General features: G+C 46.8%; 1 protein-coding gene across 1 annotated transcript in view; it reads right to left on the bottom strand.

Moving 5' to 3' along the window:
- coro7 (coronin 7) overlaps positions 1-26,450 on the bottom strand; it is a 177,975-nt gene that overhangs the window by 4,904 nt on the left and 146,621 nt on the right. Inside the window, exons 14-25 of the mRNA XM_038820896.1 lie at positions 24,473-24,568; positions 22,887-23,042; positions 12,805-12,946; positions 10,308-10,483; positions 9,714-9,822; positions 7,881-7,967; positions 6,469-6,611; positions 5,964-6,068; positions 5,729-5,814; positions 3,779-3,920; positions 3,064-3,153; positions 977-1,093 (exon numbers count right to left, since the gene is read on the bottom strand). Of these exons, the coding sequence (XP_038676824.1) occupies positions 977-1,093; positions 3,064-3,153; positions 3,779-3,920; positions 5,729-5,814; positions 5,964-6,068; positions 6,469-6,611; positions 7,881-7,967; positions 9,714-9,822; positions 10,308-10,483; positions 12,805-12,946; positions 22,887-23,042; positions 24,473-24,568 (1,449 nt within the window). The remainder of the gene's footprint in view (positions 1-976; positions 1,094-3,063; positions 3,154-3,778; positions 3,921-5,728; positions 5,815-5,963; positions 6,069-6,468; positions 6,612-7,880; positions 7,968-9,713; positions 9,823-10,307; positions 10,484-12,804; positions 12,947-22,886; positions 23,043-24,472; positions 24,569-26,450) is intronic.

Consider the following 26,450-nt stretch of genomic DNA (forward strand, 5'->3'; position numbering starts at 1 on the left):
TCTGCTCAGCTTCCCACACTTACACCAAACAGGGGTAAGAGTAGGCCCAACACTGAGGGCAGATTGGGCGGCGACGACACTGAGGGCAGATCCAACACTCAGGACCGATTGGGATACACTAGAGTATGTCCGGCACTCACACCAGATTGGGGTACACTACGGAAGGCCCAATACTCAGGGCAGACTAGGGTGGGGGGTCGGATGACACTGGGGTAGATCCAACACTCCGGGGCAGACTGGGAACACTGGAGCAGAACTAACACTCATACGACGGCAGGGTGGCACAGTGGTTAGCACTGCTGCCTCACAGCGCCAGGGACCTGGGTTCAATTCCGGCCTCAGGTGACTGTGTGGAGTTTGCACTTTCTCACAGTGTCTGCGTGGGTTTCCTCCGGGTGCTCCGGTTTCTTCCCACATTCCAAAGATGTGCAGGTTAGGTGGATTGGCCATGATAAATTGCCCCTCAATCTACAAAAAGTTAAGGGGGGTTGTTGGGGTATGGGGATACTGGGCACTCCGGACAGACTGGGGCACACTGGGGCAGAACCAACACCTATGGCAGACTGGTGGACACTGGGGCAGAACATACACTCACACCACACCAGGGGACATCAGAGTAGATCCGTCATTCACAGCAAACTGGGGGCACTGGGGTAGATCCAACACTCACACCACACTGGGGCACACTGGGGTAAATCCAACACTCACAGACTGGGGGACACCGAACCAATCCAACTCTCTCTTCAGACTGGCACAATTGTTCACTGATGTCCATTGGAGTCAATATAGAGGAGCCTGCCCCATAAGTGACAAAAACACATGTCAAGCCCAGTGCAGTGCCCGGTCAGGGACCCTGGTCCTGATGGACATGATCGCTTACACCAAATCATTGAGCCATAAAGGATCTGATGCCACAGTGCCGATTCACACAAGTCCAAAAATTCCCACACTTCCAAGACACAGACAAACTTCTCACCTTAACTCGTGGAACTTTGAAAATGACGTATTCTAAGGAATGGTTTCCCAGACGTAATGCCTTTGCGATCTCCACTTCCCTCACATTGCATTCAGATTTGGGTAGGAAACAGAGTCCCTGGAGAGGGGTAAATAAATTTGCTGACTTTATTTATACACGGTCACAGTGCAGTGTGTGGCGTGTTTAAGCGGAAAATAAGCCAATTCCATCTCGTCTTTGTAGCAGTCCTCTAAACCCAACTGCTAATCCCATCCTGCCCTCTCCCTTCACCATCCCACCCTCTCCATTCCCTCCTTTGCCCTTCTCACCTGCTAAAATGTTCTCCCATTTCCTGTGCTCAGTCTTCAGTGTCCCTTCCCACTCATTTTAAACCATTCAGGCACCTTCCTGCTTGTGGAGAGCATCACATTAATCTGAGTTCTTACCTCAAGTGTTTATATGACTCCAATGTTATATTCAAAAATTAGAAGTGCAACTGTGGGTTCTTGCTCTTCAGAATCCTCTCCGTCCCCTGTCCTTACCCCTGCATAATAACTGCCTGCAGTGCAGGTACAGGATTCTGATTGGTCAATACCGCAACAGGTAGTCGGGCTTCAAGGATTAAGAAGCACTAAACTCTCATCTTCAGACTCCACACTTTACTTCAGAAACAGTTGGCGGACTAGCCAAAGATGGGGACCTGAACATGTGAAAGCCAAACAATATGATCCATAACTACATCAGAGATGCGGACAGCAACCTCAACTTTCAGTTCAGCTGTTTAGGCCATCACTCATGGCCGGATCCCCTGCATGCTCCTCAAACTGTCCGTCAGCTCTGTACACTATAGTGGTCTTGTTATTTAATAAAGGATATAATTGCATGAGAAGCAGTTCAGCAAGGTTCACTTGACTGATTCCTGGAATGAGTGAGTTATCGAATGAGTGAGTTATCATATGAGGAAAAGTCGGTCAGGTTGGGCTTGTTTAGAATGAGGGGTGATCTTATTGAAGCACACAAGGTCTTTTTTTTTTTAATGCCAATCCTTAATTGCCCTTCAGAAGGTGGTGGTGAGCTGCTTTCTTTAACCGCTGCGGTCCATATTGTGTAGGTACACCTACAGTGCTGTTAGGGAGGGAGTTCCATAATTTTAACCTAGTGATAATGAAGTAATGGTGATATATTTCCAAGTCAGGATGGTGAGTATCTTGGAGGGGAACTTTAAGGTGGTGGTGGTTCCATGTGTCTGCTGCCCTTGTCTTTCTAAATGATAGCAGTTGTGGGTTACAGGTGCTGTTTAAGAAGTCTTAGTGAATTCCTGCTACGCATCTTGTAGATGGTACAAACTACTGCGACTGTTCATCAGTGGTGGAGGGAGGGAATGTATTTGGGTTGATGCCGATTGAGTGGACTGCTTTGTCCTGGATGATAATGAGCTTCTTGAATGTTGTTGGAGCTGCACTCATCCAGGCAAGTGGAGAGTATTCCATCACACGACTGGCTTGTGCCTTGTAGATGATGGACAGGCTTTGGGAATCAGGAAGTGAGCTACTCGCTGTAGAATTCCCAGCCTGACCTGCTCTTATGGCTACTATATATATATATACACACATACACATATGATCATTAGCAACATGGCAGAGTGGATGCTGAGAGGATTTTAAGAGAGACCAGAACTACAGGACACAGTTTAAAAATAAGAGATCTCCCACTTGAGACAGGGAAGAACAATTTCTTTCTTTCAGAGGGTCATGTATAGCAGTAGAGAGATTCTTGACAAACAAGGGAGTCAAAAGGTTTATTTTAGTGGGTAGGCAGAGAAGTGATGTTAAGGCCACAAACCAGATCAGCCATGATCTTTATGAATAGTGAAGCAGGCTTGAGGGGCTGAATGGCCAACCCCTGTTTCTAATTTGTATGTTTGTATTTGTGGCCAATCACTTATCCTCATCACTCCCCACACATAATCTACCCTCATTATTCATGGGCCAAAGTGTATCTAATACCCCAAGTGAGCGCACAGATTACAGTGGGGTGTATATGTTAGGTCAATTGAGTCATTGCAATGAAAGGAGCAAATTAGCATTTTACCACTACTTCACTCTTACCTTGTGTGGTTCGATGGAACTGAAACTGCTGCACTGAAGGAAATAGGGATCTACAGTCTGAATCTCGTAGATATGGACTCTGGTATCACCCTGTAGGACAGTATCAATTAGCGATTAGTGACAACGGAAGAGACAGCACATCCTGACAGTGAACAACACTAGTCACCCTGGAACTCAGTCACCTTGAATGGGCGGCAAGGTGGCGCAGTGATTAGCACTGCTGCCTCATGGGGCCAAGAACACGGGTTCGATCCCGGCCCTGGATCACTGTCCGTGTGGAGTTTGCACATTCTCCCTGTGTTTACGTGGGTCTCACCCCCACAACCCAAAGATGTGCAGGGGAGGTGAATTGGCCACGATAAATTGCCACTTAATTGGAAAAAAAAATAATCGTGTACTCTAAATTTATTTTTAAAAATCGTGTACTCTAAATTTAGTTAGTCGCTCAGCAACCTATCGACCGTCAACCCAGTCAGTTGCCCAGCAACCCAGTCAGTCGCCTAGTAACTCAGTCACCTAGCAACTCAGTTAGTTACCCAGCAACCTATCATCTGGCAACCCAGTCAGGCACTGAGCAATCCAAGTCATGTCACAATGTACTAATTAAAGAATCATTTGCCTAGCACGGCTACAGTGAAGTGTTGGAGAGGGAGCAGTTATAGAGGAGAGGCGCGGCAATCGGCTGCCATGGCAAGGAGTGTGCCTTGATACTGACCTTGCCAGTGAGATAGATGGTGCTGGTGTCATCATCGTAGAAAGGAATGAGAGTGGATGGTGCTACACTGATGTCAGCAGTCGCCAGTGGTCCTGATGCCAGGGACACTACATCGTGGAGGTAGATTTGTCGTTCACTGCGGCTGTAAAACAAAGCTGGAGAAGTCAGAATAAATCCTTTAATTTTTATTCCTTCTTCATGAGACGTGGCCATTTATTGCCCATCCCTAATTGCCCTCGAGGGGGTGCAGTTCAGAGTCAACCGCATTGCTGTGGGTCTGGAGCTCAGATCAGTAAAGATGGCAGATTTCCTTCCCTAAAGGACATTAGTGAACCAGATGGGTTTTTATGACAATTGTTTCATGGTCATCATTAGACTTTTAATTCCAAGTATTTTGTTGAGTTTAAATTCAATGGGATCACCTGCTGTGGGTGGGATTCAAACCCAGGTCCCCAGATCATTATCCTGGGTCTCTGGATTACGAGGCCAGCAACAATACCACTATCCCACCGCCTCCACGCAGGGCTTTGATTTTACTCATAATTTACGGCATAATTTACAGGGTCTGTTAGCGGATTCCAGATATGAAGCTCCCAATCCTAAGGCAGTAGTTCCATTTGTTCTGCATGGCCCCAGACATGCCTGGGAATATTGCCGTATAGCTCAAGATTTCAAATCAGACCCCACTATAGTGGGCCACCCTGTAATTTTGCAATTGATTTAATAATAATAATCTTTATTAGTATCACAAGTAGACTTACATTAACACTGCAATGATGTTACTGTGAAAATCCCCTAATCGCTACACTCTGGCGCCTGTTCGGGTACACTAAGGGAGAACTCAATGTCCAATTCACCTAACAAGCACGTCTTTCGGGAGGAAACTGGAGCACCTGGAGGAAACCCGTACAGACATGGGGAGAACATGCTGACTCCGCACAGATAATGACCCAAGCAGGAATCAAACCTGGGTCCCAGGCACTGTGAAGTAACAGTGCTAACCACTGCGCCATGCGGCCTTTCAAGTCCCACTCTATTTTTTAATAAATTTAGAGTACCCAATTATTATTTTTTTCCAATTAAGGGGCAATTTAACGTGGCCAATCCATCTAACCTGCACATCTTTTGGGTTGTGGGGATGAAACCCACGCAGACACGGGGAGAATTTGCAAATTCCACACGGACAGTGACCCAGGGCCAAGATTCGAACCCTGGTCCTCAGCGCCATAGTCCCAGTGCTATCCACTAAGTCCCACTCTTAAGCACATAATCCAGACAAACAATCAGAGGGGCAGTGTTGAAGGAATGTTGCTATTGGATGAGATGTTAAACCTTTTTTAAAAACTTAATTTAGAGTATCCAGTTATATCCATATTTTTCCAATCAAGGGGAAATTTAGCATGGCCAATCCACCTAACCTGCACATCTTTGTGTTGTGGGGGTGAAACCCACGCAGACACGGGGAGAATGTGCAAACTCCACACGGACAGTGACCCAGAAGTGGAATCGAACCCGGGTCTTCAGCAGCGTAGGCCGCAGTGATAAGCACTGCGCTACCGTGAGATGAAATGTTAAACTAAGGTCTAATTTGCCCTCTAAGGTGGATGCAAAAGATTCCAGGGCACTATGTCGAAGAAGAGGAGAGGAATTCCTTCTGGTATGCTACCCAATATTTTTTGCGCAGTCAGTGTCACAACAACAGATTATCTGGTCATTATCACATTGCTGTGGGTGGGTGCTTGATGTGCACAAATGGCTGCCACATTTCCTCCATTACATTATGCCTACATTTCAAAAACACCTAATTTGTTGTAAAGCATTATAGGATACTGTGAGATTGTGAAAGGTCCTGTAGAACTGCAGATTCTTGTTTTTATTACTTTACTTTCATTCCAGTCTTACTCTGATATTGTCTAGCCCTCAGGCACTTTTATATTATTTCTTGCTTACCTGTCAAAGCCAGATACCAGTAGGTATCGTGCATCGCTCACCCACAAGATTCGTGCCCCCCGGCTGCCCGTAGGTCCTGGTCCTTCCTGAAAATGGAGACCAAGAATCTAATTGGCATCAACACAGCTACCAAGCATACGTGGGGAGGAGAAAAAAATGGCACAAAGCTTAAACCAAAACACAGACAACGTGAATTTGCATGCTGCCGGGTACTTCCTGAGAAAGCCGTCATTACCTGCACAGGGTTGACTGAATGCCGAGGATCATACACTCGAATTTTGCCATCCTTGCTGACCGTTGCCAATTGCTGACCATCAGGTCTCCAGGACAGGCTAAAGATCTGGAAAAGAGTAAACGAAGGTAACAAAATAGAGCATGAGAGGAAGAACAAGGGCACTGCAGATAAATGAAAATGAAATGAAAATCGCTTATTGTCACGAGTAGGCTTCAAATGAAGTTACTGTGAAAAGCCCCTAGTCGCCACATGAGAAAATAAAAAGAGCATGAGTGAGAGAGAGAGAGAGAGAGTGAGAAAAAAGAAATAACCCAGGACAAAATTTAAGAGAATTGCACAGTGGCTACAATGTGTCTTTGTGATGCAGCACTGCAAGAAAATATTTTGACCAACCACAGAGCAGGTCAATCCAAAAATCACTCTCACCGTCACAAATCTAAAGGAAATGAAGCTGTGCTGGGTGCAGTGCTTTGTCTGGCTACCTAGGATTTTACATTTAGCGTACCTGGTCGGTATGTCCCCTCAGTATGAACTCCTCTTTCCCCGAGCTGAGGTTCCAGATCCTCACAGTCATGTCATAGGAGGATGAAGCTAAGATATCAGATGCCAGTGGATGGAATCTGATGGAATAGATTTTCTCTGTGTGACCTGGCAGAGAATAAGGAACAGAAACTTAATCCGCACACTGACCTGGCATTGAGATTCCAAAATACCCCAATAGTCAAACTGTGTGTAACGATATAAGAAGGGCTAATTCCTTTTCAAGCCTGTTGCTTTCCATGAGATCCTGCTCATCATCTTATCCCATCCTTCTCCCTGAAGCAGAGTTATTTGCTGTCTGATTATTTGTTTGATAACTGATGCTGCAACTTTATAACACTTCAGGCAATGCCATTTTGCATGGTTTCATTTTAATTTTAGATTATGTCCCTAGGAGCAACACTAACAAGAGGATGATGAGGTAGCACCATGGATATCCCATTATCATCCATGATTAAACCAGTGCCCAAATGCTAGATACAAGGCAATCTTAGCAGCCTTCTCTCAAGGACGACACCCAGTTAACATGGTGCTGCCAATCCCATTCACTCCACATAATGAGTCACTGCTTCATTGATGAACACTTGACCATTGGAGCTTTGTTTTATTCTTTCATGGGATGTGGGCATTGCTAGCTAAGTTAGGGTTTGTCATTTATAACTGTCTTTGAGAAAGTGGTGGTGAGCCACCTATTTGAACCGCTGCAGCCCACGTGGTATAGGAAGGGAATTCAAGGACTTTGACCTAGCTATTTTGAAGGAACAGTGATATAGTTTCAAGTTTTAGGTATGTGGTTTGGACAGGAATTTGCAGATGGTGGTGCTCCCATCCAGGTGGTAGAGATTCGAGATGATGTTGAAGGAGCCTTTGTTGCTGAAGCACACTGCTAGCACTATGTGTCAGTGGTGGCATGAATGTTTGTGATGGATTGGGTGCTAATCAAGTGGGCTGTTTTCTCATGGATGGTGTCAAGCTTCTTGAGTGTGGCTGGAGCCACACTCAGTCAGGCAAGTGGAGAGTATTCCATCATACCCCTGACTTGCACCTTGTTAAAGATGAACAGGCTTTGGGGAGTCAGGAGGTGAATTACAAAATGGAGCTTGATGCATTCTTTCACTATCACTTTCACCATCGCATCTGTAACAGTATTCAACAATGCGCCCTGTGCACAAAAAAAAACCAATTTTAACCTAGTCAATTGTCATTCTCCCAATCAACAGGCAAGCAAATGAAAATCATCAGTGCTGTCTGGCTCTTCCTTCGCCAGGCACCTTTATTGCCTCCCTTTCGCTAAAGATGGTTCTGAAATAATTTTAAAAACTGTTTCCCACAATATCTTTGAGTAAACCAACTCCCTGATTTTCAGCACAATCTCACCGGAAAGGGCTCTCTCAGGGTCGGAGAGGACTTGCGTGAGTCCCCCGGTTGGAATTCTCCAGATTCGGATCTTTGCATCCTCGCCAGCTGAAACCAAACAGTCAAACATATTCAGGATGTCGCTCGTGTTCAGAAGCAATCCAGCATTATACAGCACAAGAAGCCATTCGGCCCATTGTCCCTGTGTCACCTCTTTGAAACATCAGTCCATTTCGACCCCATAACCCTACAAACTATTAGTTTTCAAGTATTTGTCCAATTATGAGCTCAAAGTTGTTATTCACGCTTCCATCAACTGTTCAGGCAGTAAATTTCAGATCATAAACAACTCACTGCATAATAAAATATTTTCTCATCTCCTGGTTGCTTCTTTTGTTACTTACCTTCAATCAATGTTCTCGGGTCAACTGTGTATCGATTTTGTTTATGCTTGTATTTAGGGGGTGGCACGGTGGCCCAGTCGTTAGCACTGCTGCCTCATGACGCCGAAGATCCGGGTTTGCTCCCGGCCCCAGGTCACTGTCCGTATGGAGTTTACACATTCTCCCCTTGTCTGTGTGGGTGTCACCCCTACAACCCAAAGATGTGCAGGGTAGGCGGATTGGCCACGCTAAATTGCCCCTTATTTGGAAAAAATTATTGGGTACTCAAAAATGATTGTGTTTACGGTGGCACAGTGGTTAGCAGTGTTGTCTCACAATGCCAGAGACCCGGGTTCCATTTCAGCCTTGGGTGACTATGTGTATGGAGTTTGCACGTTCTCCCAGTGTCTGCGTGGGTTTCCTCTGGGTGGTCCGGTTTCCACCCACAGTCCAAAAGATGTGGTTAGGTGGATGAGCCATTCTAAATGGCCGCTTAGTATCCAAAAGATTAGGTGGGGTTATGGAGATGGGGTGTGGGTCTGGGTAGGGTGCTCTTTCACAGAGTCAGTGCAGACTTGATGGGCCAAATTACCTCCTTCTGCACTGTTGGGATTCTATGATATGCAGATGGGGGACATTAATTGGGGTTCACTTGAGCAGATAGAAAGATACCTCAATTGAAACTGAGCTGCAGTTGCCATTAGAAAGTGTATACATGGGGGCAGCATGGTGGCGCATTGGTTAGCACAGCTGCCTTACGGCGCCAAGGTCCCAGGTTCGATCCCGGCTCTGGGTCACTATCCGTGTGGACTTCCTGGAATGGAATCCTGGTGAACCAATTGTCCCTCCGTTGGAAACAGTGATTACAGTTTGAGTGATTATCCTCATGGATTAGCTGGTTCATTAGGCTACTCACAGGGGTACCTGCTGGTGATGGGGGAAGCTATGTGCAGGGCTGGTAGATGGAAGGTACTGAGAATTGAGCTCAGCAAGAGCTCTGGCAGCCTTGTCACCACACAGGAGCACAAACTCAGCTCTCACAGAATTCAGCCCATCATGTTGACACTGACCCTTTCACAGAGCAATCAAGTTAGGCCCATTCTTTCCCCACATCCCTGCAATTTCCTCCTCCTCTGGCTGGAAAGGGCAGGAAATACCTTTGGCCGGTTACCGGGTTAACAGTCTGATTCAAGAGGAGTAATGGACATAAAGGGGTCAGTTGAGAAATTGAGTCTGGAAAGTGAGGAGAGGGTTGGTGGCATAAAGCATGAGTGGGAAATAGTGTCCCTGAGTCCACGTAACCCTCGGATAAGCAACGAGGTCTGCAGATTTGAACACATCTTGAGATCCACTAAGAGGAGGAAAATGAGCATTTACAATATTGCTGCGAGTAACAGATAAAGGATTCCCTCCCAGATTTCAGCAATTGCCTCCGTGCTGGGAGGTGAGAATCTGAAGAATGCATCAGTACCGACAGCGAGGCGATGACAATCAAAGGGATCCCAGCTAAGGTCAGCGACAGGCACACTGTTCTGGATGGTGGGCAGAGAGCTGTCTGGCAGCTTTCCAGGTTTCGAGAGCTGCAGAAAACAAAGAGAACTGAAGAGAAACATTTGTAATGACTGAACATACAATCAACTAATTTCAGAACTCTTGAGAAATTTGGAAAGGCCTGGGCAGGGTCAGTGGGTCCGATGAGACACCCTGAATAGCCAGGACCTTCAGGCTGGTAGATACAGAGTAAAGCTTCCTTTACACTGTCCCCATCTAACACGCCCAGGAAAGGTACTGCACAGGGTTACAACACTTAGTGAAGATTCCTTTACACTGTCCAATCAAACATCCCAGGAAAGGTTCTGCACAGGTTAGGTAGAGTAAAGCCCCCTCTACATGGCGTTGCAGATGAGTCACAGAGTAAAGCTCCTCTACAGTCTGAAAGGGCTGAGGTGTCCTGTTCACTAAGCCTCAATCCTGACCAAAGCTTCCCCGGAAAGCAACTTCCACTGAATAGAACTATAATGTCGGCTTTGCAGGCGAGTGACAGAACCCACTGCCAAGTATTTACCTCCAGCACAGCGATCTGTCCTCCTGACACCGACAATGGAACTGCAACTCGCTCACGATTCACGCAGAATCCATCAGACTCGCCGGGCGTGGTCAGGTTTAACCCTTTCAGATTGGTGATGTGTGTCTCGCGATGAGACAATGTGCCCTGCACGTGTCTGAACTTTGAATTGCTGCCTGAGAAATGAAATTCAGATGCAGATTTTAAAAATGAGGCCATCACAACATGGAAAAACCATATTTCTAGCTGGTCTTGCCCCCACACAAATGATTTCCTCCTGACCCCGCAGAGAGTATCCCGCACTCAATCCTCACCCCGCACAGCAAATATACCACACTCAGTCCTGACCCCGCACAGCGAGTATACCGCACTCAGTCCTGACCCTGCACAGCGAGTATACCGCACTCAGTCCTGACCCCGCACAGCGAGTATACCGCACTCAGTCCTGACCCCGCACAGCGAGTATACCGCACTCAGTCCTGACCCTGCACAGCGAGTATACCGCACTCAGTCCTGACCCCGCACAGCGAGTATACCGCACTCAGTCCTGACCCCGCACAGCGAGTATATCGCACTCAGTCCTGACCCCACACAGCGAGTATACCGCACTCAGTCCTGACCCCGCACAGCGAATATACCGCACTCAGTCCTGACCCCGCACAGCGAGTATATCGCATTCAGTCCTGACCCCGCACAGCGAGTATATCGCATTCAGTCCTGACCCTGCACAGCAAGTATACCGCACTCAGTCCTGACCCCGCACAGCGTGTATACCGCACTCAGTCCTGATCCCACAGAGAGTATACCGCACTCAGTCCTGACCCCGCACAGCGTGTATACCGCACTCAGTCCTGATCCCACAGAGAGTATACCGCACTCAGTTCTGAGCCCGCACAGCGAGTATACCGTACTTGGTCCTGTCCGTCCTGGCCCCGCACAGCGAGTATACCGCACTCAGTCCAGACACTCCTGACGCCACACAGTGAGTATACCACACTCAGTCCTGACCCCGCACAGCGAGTATACCGCACTCAGTCCTGACCCCGCAGAGAGTATACTGCACTCAGTCCTCAACCCGAACAGCAAGTATACCGCACTCAGTCTTGACCCCGCAGAGAATATATTGCACTCAGTCCTCACCCCGCACAGCGAGTATACCGCACTCAGTCTTGACCCCGCACAGCGAGTATACCGCACTCAGTCCTGACCCCGCACAGTGAGTATACCGCACTCAGACTTGACCCCGCACAGCGAGTATACCGCACTCAGTCTTGACCCCGCACAGCGAGTATACCGCACTCAGTCTTGGCCCCACACAGCGAGTATACCGCACTCAGTCCAGACGGTCCTACAGTCACACAGTGAGTATACTGCACTCAGTCCTGTCCGTCCTGACTCCGCACAGCGAGTATACCGCACTCAGTCCTGACCCCGCACAGCGAGTATACCGCACTCAGTCTTGACCCCGCACAGTGAGTATACCGCACTCAGTCCTGATCCCACAGAGGGTATACTGCACTCAGACCTGACCCCGCACAGCGAATATACCGCACTCAGTCTTGACCCCGCACAGTGAGTATACCGCACTCAGTCCTGATCCCACAGAGGGTATACTGCACTCAGACCTGACCCCGCACAGCGAGTATATCGCACTCAGTCCTGACCCCGCACAGTGAGTATACCACACTCAGTCCTGGCCCCGCACAGAGAGTATACCACACTCAGTCCTGGCCCCGCACAGCGAGTACACCGCACTCAGTCCTGAGCCCGCACAGCGAGTATACCGCACACAATCCTGACCCTGCACAGCGAGTATACTGCATTCAGTCCTGTCCGTCCTGACCTCGCACAGCGAGTATACCGCACTCAGTCCTGAGCCCGCACAACGAGTATATCGCATTCAGTCATGACTCCGCACAGCGAGTATACCGCACACAGTGCTGACCCCGCACAGCGAGTATACTGCACTCAGTCCTGTCCGTCCTGACCCCGCACAGCGAGTATACCGCACTCAGTCCTGGCCCCGACCAGCGAGTATACTGCACACAGTCCTGAGCTCGCACAGCGAGTATACTGCACTCAGTCCTGGCCACGACCAGCGAGTATACCGCACTCTGTCCTGATCCCAACCAGTGAGTATACCGCACACAATCCTGACCCTGCCAAGCGAGTATATCACACTCAGTACTGATCACACAGAGTATATACTCAGTTTGCCACTCAGACGTATCTATCAATTCTGTCCCTTTGCACATGACTCAAACCTTGCTTATACATTCTGATGCAATAGCAGTTCATTGGTAGAAAACCATCCAACGTGAGGAGCCCCCAACCTCTTACACCCCCCTGACACAATCACAACATCTTACCCCCTTACCCACCCTATCCACCTACCAGTATAACCCCTTGCCCACTTATCTTACTCCGCGGACCCCCTTACCTTTCAACTCTCCTGTTACATTGTGAAACATTTTGTCAGCTTCTCTCTCTAACTCACCTAAGATACTGTGCACAGATTTCTGGCTTTGAGGGGTTGTTGCAAAGTCGCTGAACTTTGAACTGGTGCTGCTTGGAGAGGTGATGGACGGTGAGGTCATTGAACTGATGGAACTTGAAGACGATGTCTGCCCATTGTGAACCTGGAATTAGTTTTTTTAAAAATCACGCAATCTCAAACAAGAAGCTCAGCAATAAGGAAGAACAGACAAATTAAAATATAGTTGGCATGCTTTCAGTGTATAAAGTACCCAGGATGAGACTTAACTTGAGAAACAAACTGCACGCAAGCGAGGGTCCTGGACCTGGCTCATGGCTTTACCCCTATTTATCTCTGTTACCTCCTCTACAACCCTCTTGAGGTTTATGTACTCCTCCAATTCCGACCTCTTGAGTATCCCCAATTTTAAAGACAGCACCATTGTCTTGAGCTGCCTGGGCCCAAGTCTGGAATTTCCTCTCCCCACTTCTCGGCTCCTGGAAGACACCCCTTAACACCCATCTCTTTTTTTTTTAATAAACAATTTTATTGAGGTAGTTTTTGGCTTTGTAAACAGTTACAGATATCAACAAAAAGAAAGCAAAAAAGGCAAAAATGTGCAAACATCCACGTACATTCAATACTTCAATCGTAACATACTGCACAAGCCCGCTCCTCTCCCACCGGTACTACCCGCCATTTTATTCCTTCTACTCTACTCTACACCCCCCCCACCCCCTTGCTGATGCTCACTCTCCAGCAAAGAAGTCAATAAATGGTTGTCACCTCCGGGCGAACCCCTGTACAGATCCCCTCAAGGCGAACTTAATTTTTTCCATACCCAGGAAACTCGACATGTCCGCAAGCCACAACTCAGTCTTCGGGGGCTTTGAGTCCCTCCATGCCAATAGTACTCGTCGCCGGGCTATCAGGGAAGCAAAGGCCAAAACATCGGCCTCTTTCTCCCTCTGGACTCCCAGGTCTTCTGAAACCCCAAAAATTGCCACCCCTGGACCCATCGCCACCCTTGTTTTAGCACCCTGGACATGACGCCCGCAAATCCCTCCCAGTACCCCCTAAGCTTAGGGCATGCCCAAAACATGTGAACGTGGTTCGCTGGTCCTCCCCGCGCACTTGTCCTCTATCCCAAAGAATTTGCTCATCCGAGCCACCGTCATGTGGGCCCGGTGAACAACCTTAAATTGAATCAGCCCGAGCCTGGCACATGTTGCGGTCGAATTTACCCTACTCAGGGCCTCTGCCCACAGCCCGTCCTCCATTTCCCCGCCTAGCTCCTCCTCCCATTTAAGTTTCAGTTCCTCCGTCTGGGACCCTTCCTTCCTCATGAGCACCGTATAAATATCAGAGACTCTACCCTCCCCTTCTTCCCCCCTAGAGACTATTCTGTCTTGGATCCCCATTGGCGGGAGGCGTGGGAAAGATGGGACCTGTCTATGAACAAAGTCCCGCAACTGTAGGTACCTAAAATCATTTCCCCTTACCAGACCAAATTTCTCCTCCAACTCCTCAAACTCGCAAAGCTCCCTTCCAGTTACATATCGCCCACCCTTCCTACCCCCACCCGCCGCCATGCTCGAAACCCCCCATCCATACTCCCGGGGGCAAACCGATGGTTGTCGCAGATTGGCGCCCAAACCGACGCCCCCGTCTCCCCTATATGCCTCCTCCACTGGCCCCGTATCCGCAGGGTCGCCACCACTACCGGGCTTGTGGAGTACCTGGCCGGCGGCAGCGGTAGAGGAGCCGTGACCAGGGCTGCCAAGCTGGAGCCCCTGCACGAAGCCGCCTCCACCCGCTCCCAAATAGACCCCGTACCCACCATCCACTTCCTTATCATAGCGATGTTGGCCTCCCAGTAATAATTAATCAGACTCGGCAAAGCCAGCCCTCCCTCGCTGCGGTTCCTCTCCAGCATCGCCTTCTTCACCCGCGGGGATTTTCCCGCCCAGACAAAGCTCATGATCATCCTGTTAACTCTTTTGAAGGAGGACTGTGGGACAAAGATCGGGAGGCACTGAAAAACAAACAGAAATCTAGGGAGGATTGTCATCTTTACAGTCTGCACCCTCCCTGCCAGCGACAGCGGGAGTGCATCCCATCTCCGAAACTCCCTTCATTTGCTCCACCACCCTGGCCAAATTTAACTTGTGCAGCCTGCCCCAGTCTCGTGCCACCTGGATTCCCAAATACCGGAAATGTTCCTCAACCAGCCTAAACGGTAGCCTTCTCAATCTGTTCTCCTGGCCCCTTGCCTGTACCACAAACATTTCACTCTTGGCCGTATTTAATTTGTATCCTGAAAACTGGCTGAACTTCCTCAACATTCCCATCCCGGCCACTGGGTCCGACACGTACAGGAGCAGGTCGTCTGCGTAAATATGGGCTGGTTTAGCACACGGCTAAATCGCTGGCTTTGAAAGCAAACCAAGGCAGGCCAGCAGCACGGTTCAATTCCCGTACCAGCCTTCCCGAACAGGTGCCGGAATGTGGCGACTAGGGGCTTTTCACAGTAAATTCATTTTAAGCCTACTTGTGACAATAAGCGATTTTCATTTTCATTTCATTTCATAAAGAGAGACCCTATGTTCTACCCCACCCCTCACCATCCCCTTCCATCCCTCTGCGGCTCTCAGCGCAATCGCTAGCAGCTCTATGGCCAGCGCAAACAGCAGCGGGGAGAGCGGGTAGCCCTGTCTGGTCCCTCGGTACAACCTAAAATTCTCTGACACTTCTCTGTTAGTCCTGACGCTGGCCTTCGGGGCCTGATATAATAATTTGATCCAATCCACCAGTCCCTCCCCGAACCCAAACCGTCCGAGCACCTCCCATAGATAGTCCCACTCCACCTGGTCAAAGGCTTTCTCGGTGTCCATCACCACCACTACCTCCACCTCCCTGCCCGCCGGGGGCATCATTATCACATTAAGTCATCTTCTCAGGTTGGCCGCCAGCTGCCTACCTTTCACGAACCCAGTTTAGTCCTCCCTAATCACCTCCGGTACGCAGTCCTCCATTCTAACCGCCAGAACCTTTGCCAGGAGCTTGGCGTCAACATTAATCAGGAAGATTGGCCTGTAGGACCCGCACGCCTCCGGGTCTTTACCCCGCTTCAATATCAGTGATATAGTGGCTTGTGACATTGTCGGCGGCAGGGTCCCTCTGTCCCTTGCCTCATTGAAAACCCTCGCCAAGACCGGGCCCACCAGCTCCGAGAACTTCCTATAGAACTCTACTGGTTATCCATCCGGCCCCAGGGCTTTCCCCGACTGCATGGCCTTTAGGCCCCCCAATACCTCCTCCACTCTAATCGGGGCCCCCAGCTCATCCACTCGCCCCCCCACCTACTGTTGGGAATGTTAACCCGTCCAGAAACCTTTTCATCTCCTCCGGTTCTTCCGGCGGCTCCGAAGTATACAGCTTGCGATAGAAGTCCCGGAATACCTTACTCAATCCTGCCGGGTCCTCCACTTTGCGCCCCTCCCCATCCACCACTCTACTTATTTACCTGGCCGCCTCCCTCCTCCTGAGTTGCTGCGCTAACAGTCTGCTAGCCTTTTCCCCATGTTCGTACGCCACGCCCCTCGCCTTCCTAAGCTGTTCCACGGCCCTACTCGTGGATAGTGCCCCCAGTTCCGCCTGTAGTCTCTGCCTCTCCCTGAGTAAAACCTCCCCCGGGGCCTCCGCGTGCTCTTCATCTATCCGACCCATTTCCCTGACCAATCTATCCATCTCTGTCCTGTCTGCCGTGGCTCTGTGGACCCCAATTGAAATCAGCTTCCCCCGCACTACTGCCTTTAGCGCCTCCCACAGGGTCACCACTGAGACCTCCCCCGTGTCATTCACCTGCAGGTAATTTAACACCCATCTCTTTGACTAACCTTTTAGTCACCTGTCCTGAAATCTCCTTATACGGTTTACAACCAAATTTTGCTTGATATCGCTCTATGAAACACCCGCGACATTTTGCTATGTTAAAGGCGCTATATTAATATAAATTGTTTGTTGTTGGATCTCCAGACTGTTTCTGACTTTGTGGATGAGGGGACAATTCTCCATATTGAATCTGTTTTTCCAATTCCAGATGTGAGCAACACATACCATGAACACCGAGCTTTACAAGATGGTTATCTTTTAAAATATCCCCTTTAAGTTAAAGTGAAACAGATGTTCAGAAAAGGAACTTGATGAATTCTGGATAAACTCCTCCACTGGGAAACAGGTCCATGTAATATAGTTACCATGAGGAGCGAAATTTAAACAAGAACCCATTGCTGTGTCAGGTACCAGTTTTAACATTGTTACACATTATCTCACAGAGAAAGGACAGCTGCTATTTTGAGACTGGAGAGACAAAGAAACTATTACGGAGGGGAAACAGTTGAATTGTTTTGTGCTCTGGAGCAGGCAAGATGATTGTAATAATAATCTTTCTTATTGTCACAAGTAGGCTTCCATTAACACTACAATGAGGATACTGTGAAAGTCCCTAGTCGTCACATTCCAGCGCCTGTTTGGGTACACGGAGGGAGAATTCAGAATGTCCAATTCACCTAGCAAGCTCCTCGGTCGGGACGTATGGGAGGAAACCAGAGCACTTGAGGAAACCCCACACAGACACAGGGAGAACGTGCAAACTCCGCACAGTGACCCCGAACCCGGGACCCTGGAGCTGTGAAGCAACAGTGCTAACAACTGTGCTACCATGCCACCCAGTTTGCTCTCACTACTGTTCAGCTAAGAGATTAAAAGTCTTTTCAACCAGTGCAGACTTGTCTGAAAACAAGGGGAAGCTTAAACAATCTGAAAAATATCTTCTGAAGACATACAGCCAAGAGTGTCTGCATGGTTCTTACAGGTTTCAGAGCTTTTCTTTAAAGCGATGGCACAAGATCTCTCATTCTCAAAGAACATCTCCGTAAAGCAAGTATTCCTGAGTGCTAATGATATTTTAACAGTGGATTAAATGGTTATTTTTTGTTGTTGGAGTTGGAATAAAGATAGCAGTAAGGGTATGTATTCACTGTACATTGTTTAAGGGATCATTATAAGCTATTTTCTTGTGTGATTTTTAAAGAAAAAATTTTTGAGTACCCAATTCATTTTATTTGATTGATTTTGATTTGATTTATCGTCACATGTACGAAAGTACGGTGAAAAGTATTTTTCTGCGGCTGAGGGAACGTACACAGTATGTACATAGTAAACAAAGAGAATAATCAACAGAGAACATTGACAAATGGTACAGCGACAGACAGTGATTGGTTCGTGCAGAACAAGGGGCCAAACAAAGCAAATACATGAGCAAGAGCAGCATAGGGCGTCGTGAATAGTGTTCTTACAGGGAACAGATCAGTCTGAGGTGAGAGCCATTGAGGTGTCTTGTAGCTGTGGGGAAGAAGCTGTTCCTATGTCTGGATCTGCGGGTCTTCAGACTTCTGCCTAATGGAAGGGTCTGGAAGAAGGCAATGCCTGGGTGGGAGGGGTCTCTGATAATGCTGTCTGCCTTCCTGAGACAGCAGGAGGTGCAGACAGTTTCAATGTGTGGGTGGCAACCTTCTGTGATGCGCTGGGCTGAGTTCACCACACTCTGCATTTTCTTGCGATCTTGGACTGAGCAGTTGCCATACCAGGCTGTGATGCAGCCGGACAGGATGCTCACTATCGCACATCTATAGAAGTTTGAGAGAGTCGATGCAGACATGCCAAATTTCCTTAGCTTCCGTAGGAAGCTTTCTTGACTGTTGCATCAACGTGAATGGATCAGGTCAGACTGTTGGTGATGGTGGCCCCCAGGAGCTTAAAGCCATCTCCACTTCGGAGCCGTTGATGCAGACAGGAGAGTGTGTCGTGCTACGCTTCCTGAAGTCGAAGATCAGTTCCTTGGTCTTTCCGACATTTAGGGAGGTTGTTTTCCAATCAAGGGGCAATTTAGCGTGGCAATCCACCTACTCTGCACATCTTTGGGTTGTGGGGGCCAAACCCACGCACACACGGGGAGAATGTGCAAACTCCACACGGCCAGTGACCCAGAGCCAGAATCGAACCTGGGACCTTGGTGCTGTGAGGCACAGTGCCAACAACTGTGCCACTGTGCTGCACTTGTGTGACGTTAAAGATATTTTTCTGCGTTAGTAATAAAGTTTGTTTTTAAAATATCACATCCCTATTTCTTTATGCAAACGCTCCTGGAGTGAGGTATCCTTTCCTCACAGTCTTACAAAATTACAATAAAATATTGGGGTTTCTGTCCAGTTTCCTAGCCACTCTTGGGGTCTGCTCTGAGATCATAATAAACTGGAAACCAGAAGAAAAAGAAATACAAGACTTGAGAATTATAATGTTACAATGTATATATTATGATGACGGTGTTAAAGGTATTATCTTTGTTTTAGTGAAATCACTATAATTATATAACATGATGTGAAATTGTGAGCCAAGAGAACTGTATTTGTATGATGTAATAAGTTATGTGGATAGATATTTGTCATTTTAAGTTTGTATAAAGTGGATGTAACACCTGTGTAAAGAAGTCGCCATGATTGAGAAGATTTATTTCTTTCAAAGGGGGAGGTATCAGGAAACTAAAAGTAATTACTGGGAATTATATTTGTACTGGTAAACATTAGAAATAAGTTATAGTTTCAAGTGGATTTAATTTAATGTTTCTGTGCCTGGAAGGGTAAAACCCATAGTTAGATTCATGTTGGACAAAAGGTGTATGTATGTGTAGTGGTTAGTTAAATTCCAATTGTGTTTCCTTTAAAAACAGTTTTAAAAAAATTTGTAGTATCCAATTTGTTTTCCCCAATTAAGGGGCAATTTATTGTGGCCAATCCATCTACCAGCACATCTTTGGGTTGTGGGGTGAAACCCACGCAGACACGTGGGTAGAACGTGCAAACTCCACATGGACAGTGACTGAGATCGTACCGGGGTCCTCAGTGCTGTAAGCAGCAGTGCTAACCACTACACCACTGTGTTGCCCTCCAACTGTGTTTCTATTGTGCTTAGAGAGGGCTAAAGCAAGAAGAATAAAAGGCATAAGCATGTGGGGGTTGCTTAGCAACTGGGAACTTGTACGGTAGAGAAGCTTTCAACTTTTAATTAGCTAATTTGATTGCAGTTGAAGATAGGTAATGAGAGAGGAGGCAGCGCTCTCAGTTCTGCGACAAGTGTTGGTTTAGATAGAAGGCTGGAGAGAGAACAGCACTTTCAGCCTTGATAGAAGAAAATCTATACCATAGAGTAATGGGTACGAAAACAAGTGCAGAGATTTGAAGAGCAGCTAGTTATGGAAGTGAAAGGAATTAAGAGAAATTTCCAAGAAATCTGAGGTTAAAGGCACTAGAACAATGTACTGTTCAGTAATGACAGACCCAGCTGAGAAGAAGGCTGTGACACCAGAAAGATATCTGAAGTGATTTTCAGGTTTGAGCGATTTTACTAAAGCCTGTGGAACGCGACTTGATATAACTATGGAAATTAATCGTTGAATCTTAGAGTTTGTGTACAAGCAGTTAAGACAAAGGAAACCTAAAGGGGTTGGTGTCAAACCTGGACTGGACTTCGAAATGCAAACCATTAAGGGAAAGCATTATCACGAGAGAAGATTTTAAAACATGTATTTTGGAGTGGAGTTTGGAAACTCTCATGTGATCATCATCTGGAGGGATTCTGAGGAGACATCCACAGACATCACTTGGGTTTAGAGCTGATTGTGTGCATTTGACCACAGTCACAATGAGACCTTTGTAGCTCAAGATATATTTTGCAATTCACGTTAATCTTTAATTCTTAAATCGTGTGTAATTCTTAAACTGCGATAATGGAATACTTTATAATAATCCAACTTTTCATGTTTAGTAAATGTTTTTCCTTGTTAGAATGTTTTTTCTTTTTTTTAAATAAATTTAGAGTATCCAATTTTTTTTTCCAATTGAGGGGCCATTTAGCTCGGCCAATTCACCTACCCTGCACATATATTTTGGTTGTGGGGGTGAGAGCCAGGCAGTTATGTTGTGAATGTGCAAACTCCACTAGGGCAGTGACCTGGGGCCGGGATCGAACCTGGGTCCTCAGCGCCATGAGGCAGCAGTGCTGATCACTGCGCCACCATGCCGCCCTTTCCTTGTTGTTACAAATAATTAGTGGTCCTGTGAATCGGTTCCTCCATGTTTTATTTTAAAAAGCTACCATCTTTTGAGCCAGATTTCCATTCTGGGATCTTCCCTGCCCAGTTATTTATTTATTTTATTATAAATTTAGAGTACCCAATTCATTTTTTCCCAATCAAGGGGCAATTTAGCGTGGCCAATCTACCTACCCTGCACATCTTTGGGTTGTGAGGACGAAACCCATGCAAACACGGGGAGAATGTGCAAACTCCACATAGACAGTGACCCAGAGCCAGGATCGAACTTGGTGCAGTGAGGCAGCAATGCTAACCACTGCGCCACCGTGCTGCCCCTTTCCTATCCAGTTATAACACCAACTGGGATTAACACACTGATGTGGAAGTTTATTGATGTTCTTGGGTCAAAATCCTGAAAATCCCTCCCTCACAGCACTTTTTAAAAATAAATTTATTGCACCCAATTATTTTTTTCCAATTAAGGGGCAATCCCACGCAGATAAGGGAGGGGGGGGGAATGTGCAAACTTTGTCACAGATAGTGATCCGGGGCCAGGATTGAACCTGGGTTCTCAGCGCCGTAGGCAGCAGTGCTAACCACTGCACCGCCGTGCCGCCCTATTAAAACAACAGGAAATCTAACAAACTGTTGGAACTTTGTTGTGAGAAGAACAACGAAATTTTAGAACTTCAAAGAAAATGGAGGAAATGAAGCAGATGTGTGGTACGGAGTGTCGCAATTTGAAACTGTTCCTGTGAATAAAGCGCATCGTTGAATACTGATTCAGTTGAGCAAAGAACTGATTCAAATAATATTACTGATGTATCAAAGTCAGTAATGGACAATAGGAAAACAACTAAAGTACTTGCAAAATTGGAAAGTGTGAAATTGCAACGTGATCTTTCTGAGTCAATGGCCAAAGACCATGATTTTAAAATGCTGGTCAATGATACTACACAAGATGTAGTAGTTGGAAGAAAGGCAAGTGAACAGTTTGCCAAAGACCATTCAAATTCTGCTGAGAACTGGTTTGAGACAGTTCAGAAATTGTGCAAAAATGTTGGAGGGTTAGAATGAACTATGAAACTTTAGAGAAGTGATTGATATGTCTCACTGCGCCTCCGTGCCGCCCTATTATTTTGATGACAATGTCGTGGTGTCAGTAGGTTTATTGTTAAATTCCAGATTTTTAAAATTGAATTCAAATTCCCATTCCAATTGGATTTGAACCCAAGTCCCCAGAGCATTACTCGGAGTCTCTGGATTACTAGACCAGTGACAGTACTGCTCCACCACTGCCTCTCCTTGGCTTCTCCCCAACAGCACTGGAGGTGTAGCTACCTCACATGGATTGCAGCACTTGAAGAGGCAGCTAATCACCACCTTCTCGAGGGCAATTAACCATGGGCAAGAAATGCTGATGCAACCAAATCCCATTAATATTTTTTTTAAACTCTACAACTGTGTGTGAAGACATCTGTGCCCACAGTTTACATTAAACTGCCACGATTTGAATTTAAAAATTTTGTTCAATGACAGACCCTGAGAATCTCAGCCAAGACAACCTGGAAGCATAATTTCCGTGTGCATCTATCCTCTCCCCGCCACCCCATTCTGCCCCATTTAAACTATGCCACTACTATTCTAACTGCTCGCTCACTGCCTCTCAAGCAGGAGTCTTTCACATGCAATGGGTGGCTCTGATTTTGTGCTAAGTCTGGTAGGGGCACAAGTCCGATTTTTATTGTAGTTTAATTGAAGGGCAAAATCTGTTGGCTACTCTGTGACAGTGGGAATGTATTCCTGCTCCAAATCTGCATCTGTCTGAAATAATCAAATGGTTTGGAAGAACAACTTATTCATCCTAGAATGGTGACTAATCAGTATACCATCATCTTAGAGGAGCAGTTTGGGAAACCCATTAGCTCCCACTGGTTGAAATACTCCTTACTGGTTTTCCCGTTTCCCAAGGCACTTCTTCCATTTCTTTCTTTTCCCTTGGAGCTTGTTCTCGCAATTGTGTTGAAGGTTCCTTCAGGCTGGGCACAACGCTGGAGATGAAACTCTGCCTGGTCCGTTTGTCTGGGTGTAAAGAAACTATTGGTACCTACAGGGACAAACACAGCAGTTACAGCAACTGGTGAAGGCACGGAGCATAAATAGGTAACTGCACAGAGTGAGTGCATGTGACAAGAGAGATTGGAATAGAGTGAGAGAGGTACCAAGACAGAGGAAGGGAGAGAGAGAGAAACACCAACTAAGAGAGAGACTGAGAGGAGTCACGTGATGTCACAGAGTCATAGTCATAGATGTTTACAGCATGGAAACAGGCCCTTCAGCCCAGCTTGTCCATGCCGCCCAGTTTCTATCATTAAGCTAGTCCCACTTGCCGCATTTGGCCCATATCCCTCTATACCCACCCAGCCCTTCTAACTGTTTTTTTTAAAATTTAGAGTACCCAATTCATTTTTTTTCCAATTAAGGGCAATTTAGTGTGACCAATCCACCTACTCTGCACATCATTGGGTTGTGGGGGTGAAACCCACGTAGACACGGGGAGAATATGCAAACTCCACGCGGCAGTGACCCCAAGCCGGGATCGAACCTGGGACCACAGCGCCGTGTGACAGCAGGGCTAACCCACTGCACCACCACGCTGCTCTGTCTAACTGTTTTTTAAAGGAAAACATTGTACCCGCCTCTACTACTGCCTCTGGTAATTTACAGATGCTCACCACCCTGAGAAAAGGTTAGGTGGCATTACTGGGTTACGGGAATTGGTTGGAGGTGTGGGCTTAGGTAGGATGCTCTTTCCAAGGACCGTTGTAGACTCGATGGGCCGATTGGCCTCCTCCTACACTGTAAATTCTATGTGCCTGATATCCAGAAAGAGAAGGCTGTGATGGGTCATTGGCGCTGCTGAAGTTGAGGGGGATGTCCATTGGTTTAGCTCAGTTGGCTAGATAGCTAGTTTGCGATGCAGAGCAAGGCCAGCAGTGTGGGTTCAATTCCCGTACCGGCTCAGGTTATTCATCAAGGCCCTGCCTTCTCAACCTTGCCTCTCGCCTGAAGTATGGTGATCCTCAGGTTAAATCACCATCAGTTAGCTCTCCCCCTCAAAGGGGAAAGCAGCCTATGGTCATTTGGGACTGTGGCAATTTTATCTTTAAAGTTGGTGCGCATCCGATCAAGGCGCAGGAAGATAATCCTGATTTCCTTTGATGATTACGGGGTTGTGCAGCGTGGGAGGGTGTGCACCATTTTGCCATATTTTCATGATCCTATCCTGTTTCTCCCTTGGTCTAAGGTGGGGTAATAAGAGTATCTAGTTCTGTCTAATGATTGTACGGAGCTTTTTGTGATATTGTTCTTCTGTTTCATTCTGTACTCATGTAGGAGAGCCTCTTTTTTCTTTCCTTGCTTATGACAATGTATTATTTTGTAACTTGCATTATTCTCTAAAATGTAAAATCTCAATAAATATTCTTTAAAATGAGACCAATTAAGACAGACAAACCGAGCGAGGATGATACTGACCTGCTCATCAGATCCATTGAACCAGTCCAGCGCAGACATTGAAGGAGTTTTACCAAGAGTGTCAGGGAATAAATCATCATGGAATTCATGAAGAGACTGGGATAACAGACACAAAACATAAACAGTTACACCACTGGTAACAAAAACAGAAAGTGCTAGAAAAATGGAATAGTTCTGGCAACATCTGTGGAGAGAGAGATTTTTTTTAAATTTAGAGTACCCAATTCATTTTTCCCAATTAAGGGGCAATTTAGTGTGGCCAATCCACCTGCCTTGCACATCTTTGGGTTGTGGGGGCGAAACCCACGCAAACACGGGGAGAATGTGCAAACTCCACAAGGATAGTGATCCAAAGCCGGGATCGAACCTGGGACCTTGGCGCGTGAGGCTGCAATGCTAACCCACTGGGCCACCATGCTGTCCAGAGCGAAAGAGAGTTTTAAAAAAAAATTTAGATTACCCAATTATTTTTTTCTATTAAGGAGCAATTTAGCGTGGCCAATCCACCTACTCTGCACATTTTTGGGTTGTGGGGGCGAAACCCACGCAGACACGGAGAGAATGTGCAAACTCCACACGGACAGTGACCCAGAGCCGGGATCGAACCTGGGACCTCAGCGGCGTGAGGCGGTTGTGCTAACCACTAGGCCACCGTGCTGCCCGAGCGAAAGAGAGTTAATGTTCCAGACTAATATGCCTCTTTTGCGGAACTGAAGAGAGGCAGAATTGTAATGGGTTCTATGCTGTTGAAAAAGTGGGAGGAGGGGAGCTACAAAAGGACAAGGGAAATTAAATACCAAAGATGTCATGGAACAAAAGGCAAAGCAAGTGGCTATGGCGGTAGTTTGACAATAAGCAATTATTATTATTATATGAAGAAACAAAGGCTTGGTCTAGAGTAGGTGTTAATAGGCAGATTAAAAGTCACAGAATTGTTACAGCACCAAAGTGACCATTCAACCTATCCTGTCTGTGCTAGCTCTCATGGCTTAGTTCTATTCCCCTGCCTTTTCCCTGTACCCCTGTACATCGTTTCTACTCAAATAATCACCCAATGCCCTCTTGAATGCCACGATTAAACCTGCCCCCTTCACACTTCCAGGCAGTGCATTCCAGAGCTGAGCTACTTGGGTGAAAAAGTTTTTTTCACATCACATTTGCTTCTTTTGCAAATCGCTTTAACTCTGTTCCCTCTCATTCTTGACCCTTTAAAGAGCAGGAAGTTTTTCCCTGTCTGCTCTGTCCAGCCCCCTCATGATTTTGCACATCTCTATCAAATCTCCTCTTAGCCTTCTTCTCTCCAAGGAGAACAGTCTCAACCCCTCCAATCTATCGTCATAACTGAAGTTTCTCATCCCTGAAGCCATTCTTGTAAACCTCTTCTGCACTCTCTCCAATACGTTTACATTCTTCCTGTGGTGTGGCGCCCAGAACTGTACAAAATACTCCAGCTGAGATCTAATTGGTATCTTGTATAAATTCAGCATAACCTCCTTGCTTTTGTACTCTATATCCTTATTAATAAATGAAATGAAAAATGAAAATCGCTTATTGTCACGAGTACGCTTCAAATGAAGTTACTGTGAAAAGCCCCTCGTCGCCACGTTCCGGCGCCTGTCCGGGGAGGCTGGTACGGGAATCGAACCGTGTTGCTGGCCTGCTTGGTCTGCTTTCAAAACCAGCGATTTAGCCCAGTGTGCTAAACAGCCACTAAACAGTGTGCTAAAACTCAGAATACTACATGTTTTATTTTTTTTAATTAAATAATTTTTATTGAGATTTTCAAAAACATATCCAAAACAGAAAATAACAAGAAAACAATATTAACAACAACAAACAGAAAAACACACTAACCCCCAAAACCCAACCCCCCCCCCCCCCCCAAAGTAACAACAAAAAGGAGAGATAGATAAACACCCGGCATATCCAATAAACACAAATACACATTTCTCCCTTCCCCCGAAACAAACCCCCCCCC

Source organism: Scyliorhinus canicula, chromosome 15 (assembly GCF_902713615.1).
Source record: "Scyliorhinus canicula chromosome 15, sScyCan1.1, whole genome shotgun sequence".
In the NCBI taxonomy this organism is placed as follows: Eukaryota; Metazoa; Chordata; class Chondrichthyes; order Carcharhiniformes; family Scyliorhinidae; genus Scyliorhinus; species Scyliorhinus canicula.